The sequence below is a fragment of the Neolamprologus multifasciatus genome, chromosome 18 (genome assembly GCF_963576455.1).
Source record: "Neolamprologus multifasciatus chromosome 18, fNeoMul1.2, whole genome shotgun sequence".
Classification (NCBI taxonomy): domain Eukaryota; kingdom Metazoa; phylum Chordata; class Actinopteri; order Cichliformes; family Cichlidae; genus Neolamprologus; species Neolamprologus multifasciatus.
The window spans coordinates 20373913-20387750 of NC_140456.1; the positions used below are offsets into that span (position 1 = coordinate 20373913).

At 38.0% G+C, this 13838-nt stretch overlaps 1 protein-coding gene across 2 annotated transcripts in view; it reads left to right on the top strand.

Moving 5' to 3' along the window:
- gpc5c (glypican 5c) overlaps positions 1-13838 on the top strand; it is a 102708-nt gene that overhangs the window by 25275 nt on the left and 63595 nt on the right. For both annotated transcript variants that reach the window (XM_085141799.1, XM_085141800.1), the window contains exon 3: positions 223-926. In XM_085141799.1, coding sequence (XP_084997925.1) covers positions 223-926 — 704 coding nt within the window. The remainder of the gene's footprint in view (positions 1-222; positions 927-13838) is intronic.

A 13838-nucleotide genomic window follows, 5' to 3' on the forward strand; every position in this document is an offset into this window, starting at 1 on the left:
TACTTTGCGAATATTTTCCATAACTTTATCCAACTGCAATTCTCAGCTCAACTTGATAAACATAAACCAAGCCTAACTGTTTAGTTTCCAGGGTTTTGATATGTGTTTGCAGTTGAAATGCCTTATGCAGTTCCTGGTGAGCTTGTAGATCATGTAATTTAAGATTTGTTATAATGTTATTTATTTTCCCTCTGTCTTATTTCTGTGTCTCTCTCCTTTCAGACATGTTCCAGTCCCTATTATCCTTCTCTCAAGGCCACCTGAGTTCGCTGTTGGAGGCAAGCTTCCCATCTCTGTCCCAGCAAGCACTACCCCATGTAAATCAGCTTTTTTCCTCCCTCTCCCTCTACCTCCGTGGAGGTAATGTCTCTGTGGAGGGAGAAGTCCACCATTTTTTTAACAACCTCTTCCCACTTGCATACACGCGCCTTATAAATCCAGGCGTTGAAGGCAGCATAATGGTGGGCAGTAAAATGGGTGACTGTCTCCGAATGATCCGGCCAGATATCAACCCGTTTGGCAATCACGCTGTCGTCATGGCCCAGAAGCTGGCCGGGGCTTTGGGGGTTGGGCGGCAACTCGGTCTGGCCCTGGAAGAAGGTCTGGAGGTCATGAACGCAACCGAATATGCCAGACTGAGCAAGGAGTGTGTAAAGTCCCTGGTGAAGATGATGTACTGCTCCCACTGCAGAGGTCTGACGTTGATCAAGCCCTGTGGGGGCTATTGTCTGAATGTAATGCGAGGCTGCTTGGCTTGCTTGTCAGAATTGGATCAGCCTTGGAGGAGATACACTAGGTTGGTGGAGAAACTTACCCATGCCATGGCCGGGCAGCACAGTTTGGAACTGGCCATGCTGGGCGTCAGAGGGCACGTTAATGAGGCCTTGCTTTATACACAGCTTCATGGTCCACTCATTACTGCCACGGTGAGTACACACTGGTGAAACATCGATCATAGGCTTTAATGCACAAGAAAAGGCCTCCAAAACGTTTCTTTTTTTTGTTTGTTTGTTTAATATCTTTGTTTTATACATGTACCTTGGCAAAGTTTAATATATTGATTGGAAAGCTTTTGCAGCTTGCTTGTCAGTTATGACTTATTTTTTTTCCAGCAGTGCAACAAAGAACCCTACACACTACATTAATGTTTCTGCTACGTTGAAACTTTTCAGAGAAAAATAATGTTTATACTGAAAAGAACTTTAGCCCCCACCAAGTTAACTGAGGCTAGAGGAATCATTTTTCAAAATGGTAAGGCAGCTAAAAATCTCCATTGTTTACATTCTGACTGTGGACATATTGCTCATTGACTATGGTGAACCTGAGACAAAAAGTGGATAAAGCGTATGCAAGTGAGTGCACTTGCATGCTATAAATGCTACCATATGGTTTAAGCAATATGTGTGCACAAGTTAATATTGTCAACAGCATATACAGAGTTTTATAAACTGCTGCCAGAGAAACCTGAAGCTAAACCTGTTCTTTTATGACAGCAAGCATTACAGTTAAGCTGTACCTAGTTAGGCAACTTAGCAAGTAGTACAGAGGTTATAATACATATTGAGTAGTCTTCTTTGATTATTGGTTTCAGACAAAATAGCTTTTGAATCAGGCCATTATTATCACAAGTTCAAAGCACCAGATTGTAATTGCCTAGCAACATCTGTGTAAATAATTTTTCTTTGCCTAAACGTCAAATAATATTTATCTAGAAGGTAAGAAAAACATATTTCATACTTGTAGCAATTCTGGTGACAAATGGCCAGCAACATATTAAGTAAGTAACGTATGTGCTTCAACATGTGAAACCAGCAGTGTGGCTCTTTAGTTGTGGAGGAACACTACAAAACATAAATGGATCCATATTAATGCATAGACAGTTATAACCTGCACAGATGCTTATAACTTTCTCTGTTTGTGTGTAACAGAGGAGAGTTAGGTGCCAGGCTTAAAGACTGACCTAATAAAACTATGCGGGGAGAGAGACCAAGCTTGTATTTCATGTGTGCGTACGTGTGCCTGCTTGGTATTCATAGGGTGGCAGGCAAGCCCAGAGCAGGGGACTCAGCAGCATGAGGACAAGTGGTACAGAATTGAAAGAGTTCCAGCTAGGCCATACAATCTAGACCTAGTAAGCTGACAAAAAAAAGGATCTGGATACTAGTGGCTTTCATATGTTTGAGTAAGCACTCACCGAGGTTGGAGCATAAACATGAGCACCCATGTGTAAAAAGTCATCACACATGCACACGCACACTAAAAGGCCTATGAGTTCTATGAAATACCCATTGAACCCACTGAAAAATGTTAAACTGTGGTACAAGTGCAAAAATGTGCTTAACTAAAGTCGAGTTGAAAACAACGAACTCTGCTTCTTTTTTGCCCAGTCAAAGTATTATATGGAGTTGTTATTAAAGGAATTATTGTGACTGTGCGGTTTAATTCTGGGATGCTGTCCCAAGCCATTTGTGGTTGCGCTTTCATTTACTCTGTTAGCTGCAGACTACATGGTCTCCAATATACGTTGCCATACAACACATTGTACATACAAACTCACACACTCACACAAACGCATACACAGAGGATTGCCCAAGGATGACATTTTTAGCCCAACCTAGCAACCTAGATCTAACACATTCCTGCTTTTATTGATATAGAGCCTAACTGTGGGTGGGTTGAAGGGAAGTGATTATAGATTTTGGTAGATCCTAGAGTTGGATTATGAGAAGTAGACACCATTAGGGAAAACATGAAAAAATATGCAGTAAAACAGCTACTCCCTTTGATGCAAAGAGCAGCACCAATGTTCAGTGAGGCTTTCTCAGAATACAGCTGTGTTTATTTCGTCTTAAAATTTCTCCAGATTCAGCTGTGCTTCTGAGGCCATTTGTTGAGATCATTACAAAAATGATATGGCTCATTTGACCTACAGGGAAACCTTATATCTTCTGCGTGGTTATGAATGCCATACTAGGATAACTCTTAAAACATGAAAGCATGTTTTTTTCTCACACATTCATTCAGTGACTCAGTTGCTTACTAAGCTCTTTATGGTATGTCTATGAGAAAATAGCAACAGTGGTCCATATTAGAACAGTTTATATGCAGGTCTACCTTATCCGCTTGTTGGTTTTACCACACCTTCTCATTACGGTCTTACGGAGGAATGATAATAGCAGACTGGGCCTTTAGATAATGGAAACAAGGGCTCGTGGGTTGATTGGAAGCTTTCCATTTACCATCGCGGCACCTCAGTAGACTGCAGAAGTTTACATTGCAAGCACTTTTTCTTTTACACTTAGCCACAATAAAATTAAGGAATATCATTGGTTTGAAAATACAACCTCGCTTTCAAAAGTTGGGATAGTAGGCAGAATATATTTAAAACTGAATTTATTGAGTTGCAAATGATTTGAAGCCTATATTTCATTGTAAATAGAACAAAGACTAAGAATTGAATGCTGCAAATGAGAAATTGGACTGTTTTTTTAAATTAAAAAATATGATAATTACAAATTTGATAGCAACTAAAACACACATGGACCCATCCTACAACTACTTAGGTTAATTGTCAACAGGTAGTAAAACAATGTAGGTAGAAAATGATCAAACCAAAGAGGCTGAGTGTTTTAGAAGTAAAGATGAGGAGGGATTCACCCAGCTGTAAAAGGTTGTCTCATCAAATAGTTAAGCTATTTAAAAATAATCTTTATATCTTTTTAGTTAGCTTTAAAAATGTATTATATGATAGTTTTATTATAGTATTGTTAAAATAGAGAATCAAGATAAATCTCCAGGCAGTGCTGCATTAAAAATAGGCACAGTTCTGGGGTGGATGTGGCTTCACTGGTTTAGGAACACATGTGAAAAAGGTCAGTAAATTTATTGTGTTGCTGCATCCACAAATGCAATTTAAAACTCTATTATGCAAAGATAAAGTCAGATATAAAGAAGATCCATCATCTTCTCTGGGTTTGTGCTCATTTAATTTGGAGTTAGGCAAACTGTTGTTCTTAAAAGTTAAATGGAATATCTGGTCTAAAGACATTGTTCTGTATCAGTGTGTGGTTCAAAAGACAGCGTCTTAGGTACTTTATAGTGCACGTGGCATGGGTAACCCACACATCTGTGAAAGTTCCACTTGCTGAAAAAATGTAAACAGGTTTAGGAGCACCATGTGCTGTCGTTCAGATGTCTTACTTATTTTAGCAGGACAGTAGCAAACTACATTCTGCACATGTTGCAACAGCACATGGCTCTGTGACCAAGAGAGTACAAAGATCAAAACCTTTTTAATAGTAATACATGAAGGAACTGAAATCTTTAGTTCCCAAACAATTAGAAAGGTGATTAAAAAGGAGGTGATGCAAAAAAATACGTTTTTGAGACATGTTCCTGAGAAAGAATTATAACTTCTTTTGTATTAACGTTTATGTCTTTTATTTTAATAATTACTTTCAGACCATTTTCAGCATTTGTTTCAGATATGCTGATGAAAGCAGTTCAGAAGGTCTTTTTTTTATCATCTTATATGACACACATGCTCAGGCTTTTATACATAGTTCCTGTATCTGATATTTCAGACTGTTAGCTTAATGTTTGCTGCCAAATAATGCAGATGGCAAATCTATATGCTTAAACCATCTTTCTAAATTGCGTGTGCCTTTGGCACGCCTCTAAACATCAGGCGGAGTGACTGACTTAGTCAGCAGTCCATTAGCTAATGATGGTTGATGCAGCCCATCTTCTCCTCAGTCGCCCTCACACATTTCTGCCACTCTCAACTTCTCTCACTGTAATACTGTATGCTGATCATATGCAGCCACACCACAACAAATATACAAACAAACAAGAAATATAAAAACAAACAAATGAATAAATAAATGTTGTTATAGCAGCCATAAATGTGATTGAGAGTGGAATGCCTTTGCCTCTGAACACAAAGCAGTTGCACTCAGTTTAATATCTTTCTCTAGTAATCTTTACTTTGGAGTGATGGATTGACAGAATCATATTGTTTCAGAAGGCACACCATCTTGGATCAATATATAGTTGATTATGCTGATGAAATGTCGGTAGAAGGGAATCTAGTGTGAGGTTTTTCTTCAGAGCTCATGGTCGGCTACTGGATGGATAGTTTGTACAGAACAGGAAACAGAGAAATACAGACAGAAAACAGACAACAAAAATAAACTTTATCAGTATAATAAATGAAAGAATGTTTCCAGGACTTTGGTATATTGATCATAGTCTGTAAGCTTCTCCAATCAAAGTCCAGATTTGTGTAATAAACTTCAATAGTGCCATCCAATGTAATAAAATCATGTTCGTTTATTTATTTTTTTTGTCACATAGTAAATCAGAACACCTCATCAAGTCATATTACCTCTCATATTGATTCAAAAAAAGTCGGATTCCTGATGAGACTTTTTGTTCTTTATAACACACAAATTCCTGATACCTTCTCGTGGCTTAAGCCAAAAGTTAGACATCTCTCCTAATTAAATAAACATAAATACATTTTCTAACACTGAATGCACAAAAATCACACTTCAGTGATTCTTATTTATAGTGTTTCCTGAATCCTGTATTTTGAACTAGCTACCATAATAATATCAGGCAGCAGCTGCTGCGATGTTAACACAAGTGCCTGCTGCATCTGTGTTATGATTTTTATGGTAAACGCTGGCCCATTAGAAGCCTTCATGAACACATGGGCTCCCAGTTTCTCTTTAGATGCTTATTTTCTCTCCCTGTGGCCGTATGTTCCACAATATATTGTAGAGACAGACAAGATGAACTCACTTGACTTTCCCAGTCTCTTTCTCTTGCTTTCTTTTCTTTTTCTCTATATATAACACCACTTGAATCCACTGAGACGTCTTGGCACATTCTGTGTCTGTAATTCTCAGAAATTTATTTACAGTTTTGGATAAACGTTGTCAACAAACTCCACAGTAACACCCATATTCACAAGAAAAAAACAAAAAAAAACCCCAAAAAACAAGAGGCTCTCATTTTTAGATCATCTGCGAGTGATTTAATCAGGGTAAACAAGCCTCAGTGTGGAGAGAGGAACTCAGTGTGCTCTTTACAGACTGCAATCTGAAGGACTTTTTCCTGTGATATACGAGTGACTGCAACTCTCTTTAATTAGCACTGACATCGTTTGGACAACAGAAAAAGGAGAGAGGGGAGGACAGCTCAACAGAGACTGAGAAAGAATAGACAAAATGATTTAGACAAAATGAATGGAGCCCCACAAAGACTGCAATGAAGAACTGGTAGAGAGAGGCAAAGGGCACACACGGGGAGACGTGTAACAGTGTAAACTGTCTACACTCTTTTAGTCAGGGTTGTCGGAGATCTTCCTGTATGAGTGGGAGGATTGCTATAGAAAGAAAAGTAGGTTATTCAACATTTTGTTTTTAGCTACTACACATAATCATACTCACTTCAGTTAAATTCAGTTTTATTTGTATACTGAAAAAAAACCCAGAAAAAAGATGCCAGAAAAGTCAACCAAACAGAGCATTCACTATGAGCAGCACTTGGCAATGGTGGAAAAGAAGATCTCCTTTTAACAGGAAGAGACAAACCCAGACTCAGGGAGGTGTGGCTATCTGCGGCGAATGGTCGGTGGTTAAAGGGAAGGAGGAGAGAAAAGAGGAGCGTAGAAAGACGAGGACAAAACACAAACTATAGAAGAGAGAAGACAAAAGTTAATGACGTGACATATAAAGATGTGGGGATTGAAAAGAGGTGAGCGGAGGACAAATACTCAGTGCATCATGGGAAGTCCTCCAGCAGCCTACACCTATAGCGGCATAACTAAAGCCAGTTACACACTGGAAACAATTTGCTGTGAGAGACCACAGAAAGATATGCGGGAGTGGAAAAAACTCTCTTTAACTTCAGGATTAGAAACTGAAGGTACTGCCAATGAAAGTGCAGAACACCGTTTATTGACATATGACCAGATAATAAATATATTATAAGGTCACAACAGTAACCAGAGCCTGGGATGTCTGCAAGCAAGCTTCAAATCACTTCCTGTGTATACGCGGCTTAATGTTTCATGGTCAGCTTTTACACAGTGTTTTTACATAGAGGTGCTTTATTAAGCTCACACAATTAATATGGAAAAGAAAAACCACTAAAATTAAAACCAATTAAAAAAAATAAAAGAAATGGTGATAATAAATAATATTTAAACTTAAATTAAATTCAGCTTAAATATGTTGTAAACAAACTATAAATGCTGCTTTCTGTTTATCATTCAAAACTTGGTAGCTTACCATCATAAGCAGATCTAATCACAATATTTAACCCTGACCAGCAAACATCTCATCTTGAGGTATGCAGATTAGAGATGGACCGATCCGATATTACGTATCGGTATCGGTCCGATACTGACCTAAATTACTGGATCGGATATCGGAGAGAAATAAAAAATGTAATCCGATCCATTAAATATCAAAAAAGCACCTCACAAAACTTGCGACACGGCGTAACTCGGCTCATAACGTAGCACGTGGGAGCAGTGTGGTCACGTGATAGAGCGGCTGTGTGTATTTGTAGCCTGCTAGCAAACATTTCATCTCTGAGGAAGTTATCTCAGAGAGAAGTAAAGCAAGTGTGTAAGTTCATCTCTGAATGTTTGTAAAGCATTCCCGCGTTAAGCTTAACAACCGATATATAGAGCAACTGCCTCTCTCTCTCTCTCTCCTGCTGCTACTTCAATCGTGAAACTGCTTAATGATCAGCTGATCGGCTTTTCTGTTGTGAGTCCGTCTCTCTTCTTTGTTTTTGGCCCACTTTGCACCAGAAAGAGGAAACCAGCGGCTGAACAACAGCAGCACGTTTAAACTTGATCAGCTGTTGTTAGAATTTATTTAATATTACTTTCTACAGCAGGATCCTTTTCTAAGCAGCTGACAGCTGGTAACTGTGCAGGGGCGGATCTAGCAAAGTTTAGCCAGGGGGGCCGATAGGGCATGAACGGGGGCACAAAGACATACTTTTCTTTCTTATTCTCATTTAAAATGTCTAGCTTTTAATAAATAATTATCTGACCCCTACACCCAAAGTTTTAATCTGATGTAAAATGTATAGAAGTCCATTACTGTATATAGTAACTGTTAAGTCTAATATACCCTAGTAAGCTATAGTACTTTTTCCTTTGGGAAAATACCATCTATGCAGTCTGCAATTCTGTTGAAGAAAGATGTTGAATCTATTTAATTATTCTTGAAAAATAATTTATTTCTGTGAATGTTTTTTCACCCTGCATCAAATTAAAGTTGATTACATTGATTAAGCATCATGAGGAAGAGGGTGGGGGGTGGTTCCCTATTTTCTTTTGCTGGGAGTTTGCAACCCTATTAGTTAGGTTGCTTAATATTTCTGCTAAGTACTCTTTAAAATACCAGAATAGGGAGGATGGAGTAGGTTTAACTTTATTAGATTGATCAGCGTTGCTGATCTATGAAATATTTTGGGTGCAGTGTGTTTTTTTTACATACAGGTATAACAGAATAGCTTTAGTGTTGTTGTTGTTTTTTAACTTGAGTATGAACTTATACAAAAGCAAGATATTAAAAAACAGTTTTATTGATTAAAAAACACACTATATCGGATTCATATCGGTATCGGCAGATATCCACATTTATGATATCGGTATCGGTATCGGACATAAAAAAGTGGTATTGTGCCATCTCTAATGCAGATGTATATAATTTGTACATTCCAGTTTATGGAAACAACACATTATTTACAAAGCAATCTCCTTCATCCACAAAAGAAACCATAGATAATCATTGTGGATAATCAGCTTTTGACATACATGCCTTGACCCAGCTATGCTGCTGTTATTATTAATATTAACAACAACAAGAATAGACAGCTTTTATTAACAAGGGGTCATAACAGGGGTAGGGGGTAGCTCCACACAACCCAAAAGGGAATTGTATCTCTTTCCTGGACTGAACCTGGGATCTTGTAATAATAATAATAATAATAATAATAATAATAATGCAATATTTATCAATCTGTATAGACTGTCTGATGCTATAGTAACACCTTATAGCCTAGATCTGTGTCAGTGTGTGGTTAACCATATAACACAGTCTGGCAGTGCTGTTGAGGGAAGAGAGAGGCTTTCTTATTCCCCTAACCCACCCACATGTTCCCAGAGGGGTCAGGGTTTGAACTGGCAAGTATCCAGTTGCAACCCTGCTTCATTAACCACAAGGCCTCCGCCACTTTACCGCTAGTCTGGCAAAATAAAGACAAAGTCCGTATTATACATACATGTTTATGTGTTATTTTTGGATAATGTTATATTGTTATTACAGACTTTCACACATTGTGCCCAGTGTTGTTCCTCACCAAGTCATTTCGGGGGAGAACAAAAGACACCTTAGAGTCTATGTATTTCTTCTGTTTTTAGATTAACGTTTAATCAGCAAAAAAAGAAATGTAAACACTTGTGCGCACATGAGCCTTCCTTTTCTGTTTTCATGTGTGTAGCAATTAGCGGTGCAGTTTTTTTTTTCTTCTGCATAGTTACCATGCTGCTCAACGGCACAAATTCTTTGCGGTCTCTATGGGGAAAACATAATAAATATAATATACAGCCATGTTACCAATATTTTAACCAGTGGCTGGTTGCTTTCCCACTGTTATGATAGGACTGTACTACTGTGAGTATTTTCTTTTTTGTTTTCCTTTAGTCTGAAACCACAGTGAATCAAGTCAATTAATTTAACAACTTCTTTACTTTTGATCTTGCAAGTGCTTTTTCCAGCCTGGTAGCTTGTTACATAATGCTCATTGAAACATTCATATGAAATTAAATTAAATTCTTGTTCCAAAGGCAATGTCTCTTCTCCTACTACACGTTGGTGTGTCATTTCTAAACTTCAATGAAAGGATTGGATGATGGTGTGATCCTATGAGCGGTTTTTAAAGATATCACCAAAAACGAAAGAAATTTGAAGTTTAAGTTCCTTGCTATAATCACTGAAGTGGAAGTTTCCGTATTTGTTTTCATATATATTCTGTTACAATGTTGGATAAACACGTCAAAGGTAGCTAATATTTCAGTATTGAAAACTTCTATACGTCAAAAAGTCAGGCTTCAGGCTGCACTAAATGCTTAGGTTCGGGCAGTTCATTACTTTTATATAAGTATTATAAAACAGAGGGAATATTCTTGATATGCTGATCTCACACAGGCAGCTTTGATTACGAATACAAACTTCCAAATTCCCAATCAAAGGACAGGCACTCACAAGAAAGTTGGCTTTCAGGGAGAATTGCTGAAATAGCTTAGTTTCGGATAGTTGATGAACAAAAGGCTGCACTAAGGCCCAGTGTAAGATAAACAATGATTAATCAGAACTGTGATGTCAAAGTATTCCAGTAGAGGCCAAGAGTGTGCATAATGGAGATTAGTGTACATGATAGTTTATAATTCTGTCAGATGGTTCAAAAGTGGACATTGTTTCATCTTAGGTCAGGAACTGATGATATAATCCAATCTTGGCTCCTTTTTAAAAACTTCTTTATTTTTATTTTTTCAATTCTCTCATCCACCATCAGAGCCATGAAAAGGAAATATTTTATATCTGAGCTCACCTAGAAAGTGCATTTAACTGACAATGACTTGGGCACCGCTTACAAATATGGTATGATTCCTAGAGAAACAGTTGGTAGCATTAGGCAATGACATGTGATGTTTATATGCACATTTAGCACATACCCCATCGGAAGAAGAGGGTCTTCACTGACCAGACAAGCTAATGCTCATCTCACAATGTGTTGTGCTTGGGGTCAGGGGGGCTGAGAAAGTTCTCCAGGCTTTACTGGATAATCCCTTGATAAATAAACTGGGAGGAAAGACCACCACTGCTATCTGTAAGCTAATACTCCCCTAGAGAAGCGATGGCAATGGGCTTGGCTAGCTTGGAAGCGATTATCTTGCTGTTCTCTTTTTTTCACTCTCTTACTTTAGGAAGATATATAAGTAATGCACTGTTCTCTTTTTTTCACTCTCTTACTTTAGGAAGATGTTTAAGTAATGCACAGTTCTTCATAAAGTTGGAACAACATAGAACACATGAAAATAGACCCTATCTTAGACCTTTGTGAGATTAAAAAAAAAACAAAACAAAAAACAAAATAAATCTATCCACTTTGGAAAGTGGTTATGTGCAACTGTGTTGATATGCAAAACTGTAAATCCACACCTGTAAAACATACTGTACACATGCAGTGTAGTTGTAAAAACACTAATCCACCCTCCCTGCAGCAGTAGAAATCAAATTTCATTGGGTAGCTCAAATGCACATAGAATACATGCCTTGTATTTCCCTAAAGTCTTCCACGTGGAGAAGATCCATCCCATCAATCTGCCCCCTCCATCAGTCTCTGTCCTCAGGCAATCATATAAGGAATGCTCTGTAAAATAGCTGAAATTGTGAAGGTATAACAAGGGCAAGCAGGTGGTCACACACACATACACACATACACACTCAAAACCAAAAACTCACGCTGGGCCCAAATGGGATTTCCATTCTCACGCCATCATCAGGTCATGAGAATTGACTTATGGCCGTGTTTTAGCTCATGTCATTATTCAGCCTGTCATCTGATTGGCTTTCAGGATTATGTGGTTATCAGAGCCAATCTATAAGAGCATGTCTGTATTTCTCAAGAGTATCCTTAAGAGGATCCTGTTTATTTTTCCTGACAGTCACTTTGTGTTCAGTTTACACTGTATGTTTAGTTAGGCATAAAAATGATTTGTGTTAGTGTTATTGTTTTGAAATGTAGGTCTTTTTTTGGGCCTCTTCAAAAAGTATAACATTTGAACCTCTTCTCTGTGGTTTGGTAATGCAAAAAAAATGGGGTAATGCAAACAGAACTGAGAGTGACCCCCTCTTGATGTTCATATTTTACTCAGATGTTTACATTTTTGTCTGAAAGAATAGCGCAATGTTGAGAAACGCTGATGAGAAATGGCACTTTGAAAAGTCCACAATGACAGGATTACACCCTATCTTAATTTCTCACCACTGCAGAGTTGTGATAACCTGTAGCACTGCCCTCATTTGTCACACGCTGAACTTTATTTAGCACATTTGGTCTCATGCGATTAAAGAAAAAAACTTTTGAGAGAGTTTCCTAATAGAAGTATTAATAAAAAATGTCCTGTTAATAAGTTTCAGCTCATTTATATATTGGCAGCATATGTATATATATATATACATATATATGCAGTGTATTTTCTGAGGTCCTGAGCAGTCAGAAAGGCCCCTTTTGTCTCTTTTTTATCACTCACTTGTGCTTATTATTTCTGTTATGGCGACTCCTTCATGGTATGTAGTGGTTTATTCCCCTGTATTATTATTATTTTTACCCAGAATAGTTTTCTTCCTAGCCAGTCATAACAAGGTTACATTAACCTAACACAAAATTCAAATAATAAAAATGAGCATTAAACATCCAACTAATGCATCATAACTACATTATTTTCTTAAGCAAAACCTGTAACTTTTTTACAGACTATTCTGCTCCACCATTTGCTTACATGGCTGTTGCAAAGGCTTGCCAGCTTCCTCAGTTTTGCACACAGACACACACACTTCCATATGCACAGTGCAGTAGACCTCCCAAACTCTACAGTCTGGACATGATGTCATAAGATTTTATGTTGTAATGAATCTCTGGAATTGGATTTATAGATTATTTTTCCTTTATTCATTTCTGTATTTATTTTGCTAAATGAGAAAGAGGCACATTGTTTAATTCAGCAGGAGCTGTTGCATTGGCCAAGTAACTGTCGTGACATTTATAACAGTAGTAATTCCTAGAATTAACTGTGTTTTTGGTCAGAGCAATCAAATAATCTCATTTGTCAGGCTTTATTTTGAAATGTTCAAATCTGTGTTCTAATACATTTCTAAACACACTGTGAGTGTGTGCATACGAGATGAACAATGACTGTCCACAGAAGCATTGCTGCGCATGCAAACAGCATTTAGAGTGTTGACAGGCTACATGGTCGAAACAGTTGCTATGGTCTATCTTTTCTCACCGCCGCAATGTAGTGCATGTGTGTGTCGTGTGTGCATGCGTATGTGCGGCCATACTCTTGTGTGGTTGAGTCCGTCCACCACATGTGAGCGTGTTTTATGGGTCCAAAGGGAGTTAAGGTTAATGCAGTAAAACCACCTTCCGCGTGCCCAGCGTATGCCTTAAAAGAGGATTTGACACGAGAATAAAAAATAAAACTATGGATAAAGTAGAAGGTTTTTAGTGAAAAAGAAAAGAAAAATCTGATACTTATTATGATGTCATTGTTGAGTCCTCTGCTACTGATGGGCCTATTGCATGGTTGGTATGTGAAAGCTTTCATTTAAACAGCACATGAGCTGACACATCTGCCTCACTGTGGAGGGAAAAGGATATTTTTAGTGCAACTGCGAGACACATTTTGTTACCGTTAACATATTTCAGCTGCTTCAAAACTAATCCAAACTCTTCCCAGCATGTGGACACACCCCTTCAAGCAAAAATTTAAACACACATGTCGCCAGGATGGATTTGTTTCGCTAAGATTCTAAAGTCTAAATCTTCTTTACTGTAAATTCAAGTTACCTTGTTTACCAAGAATGAGGTGGTCACTGACTCTCTTCCGCTGTTTCTTACTGTAAGGCTAAATATTACGTAGTCCTTTTTAGATGTCCTTACACGGTAGAGTGACTCATCTTTCTAGTCAAAGCAATATACGCACTGATCACTGTAAGGAATTGTTTAGTTCAGCTTGCACC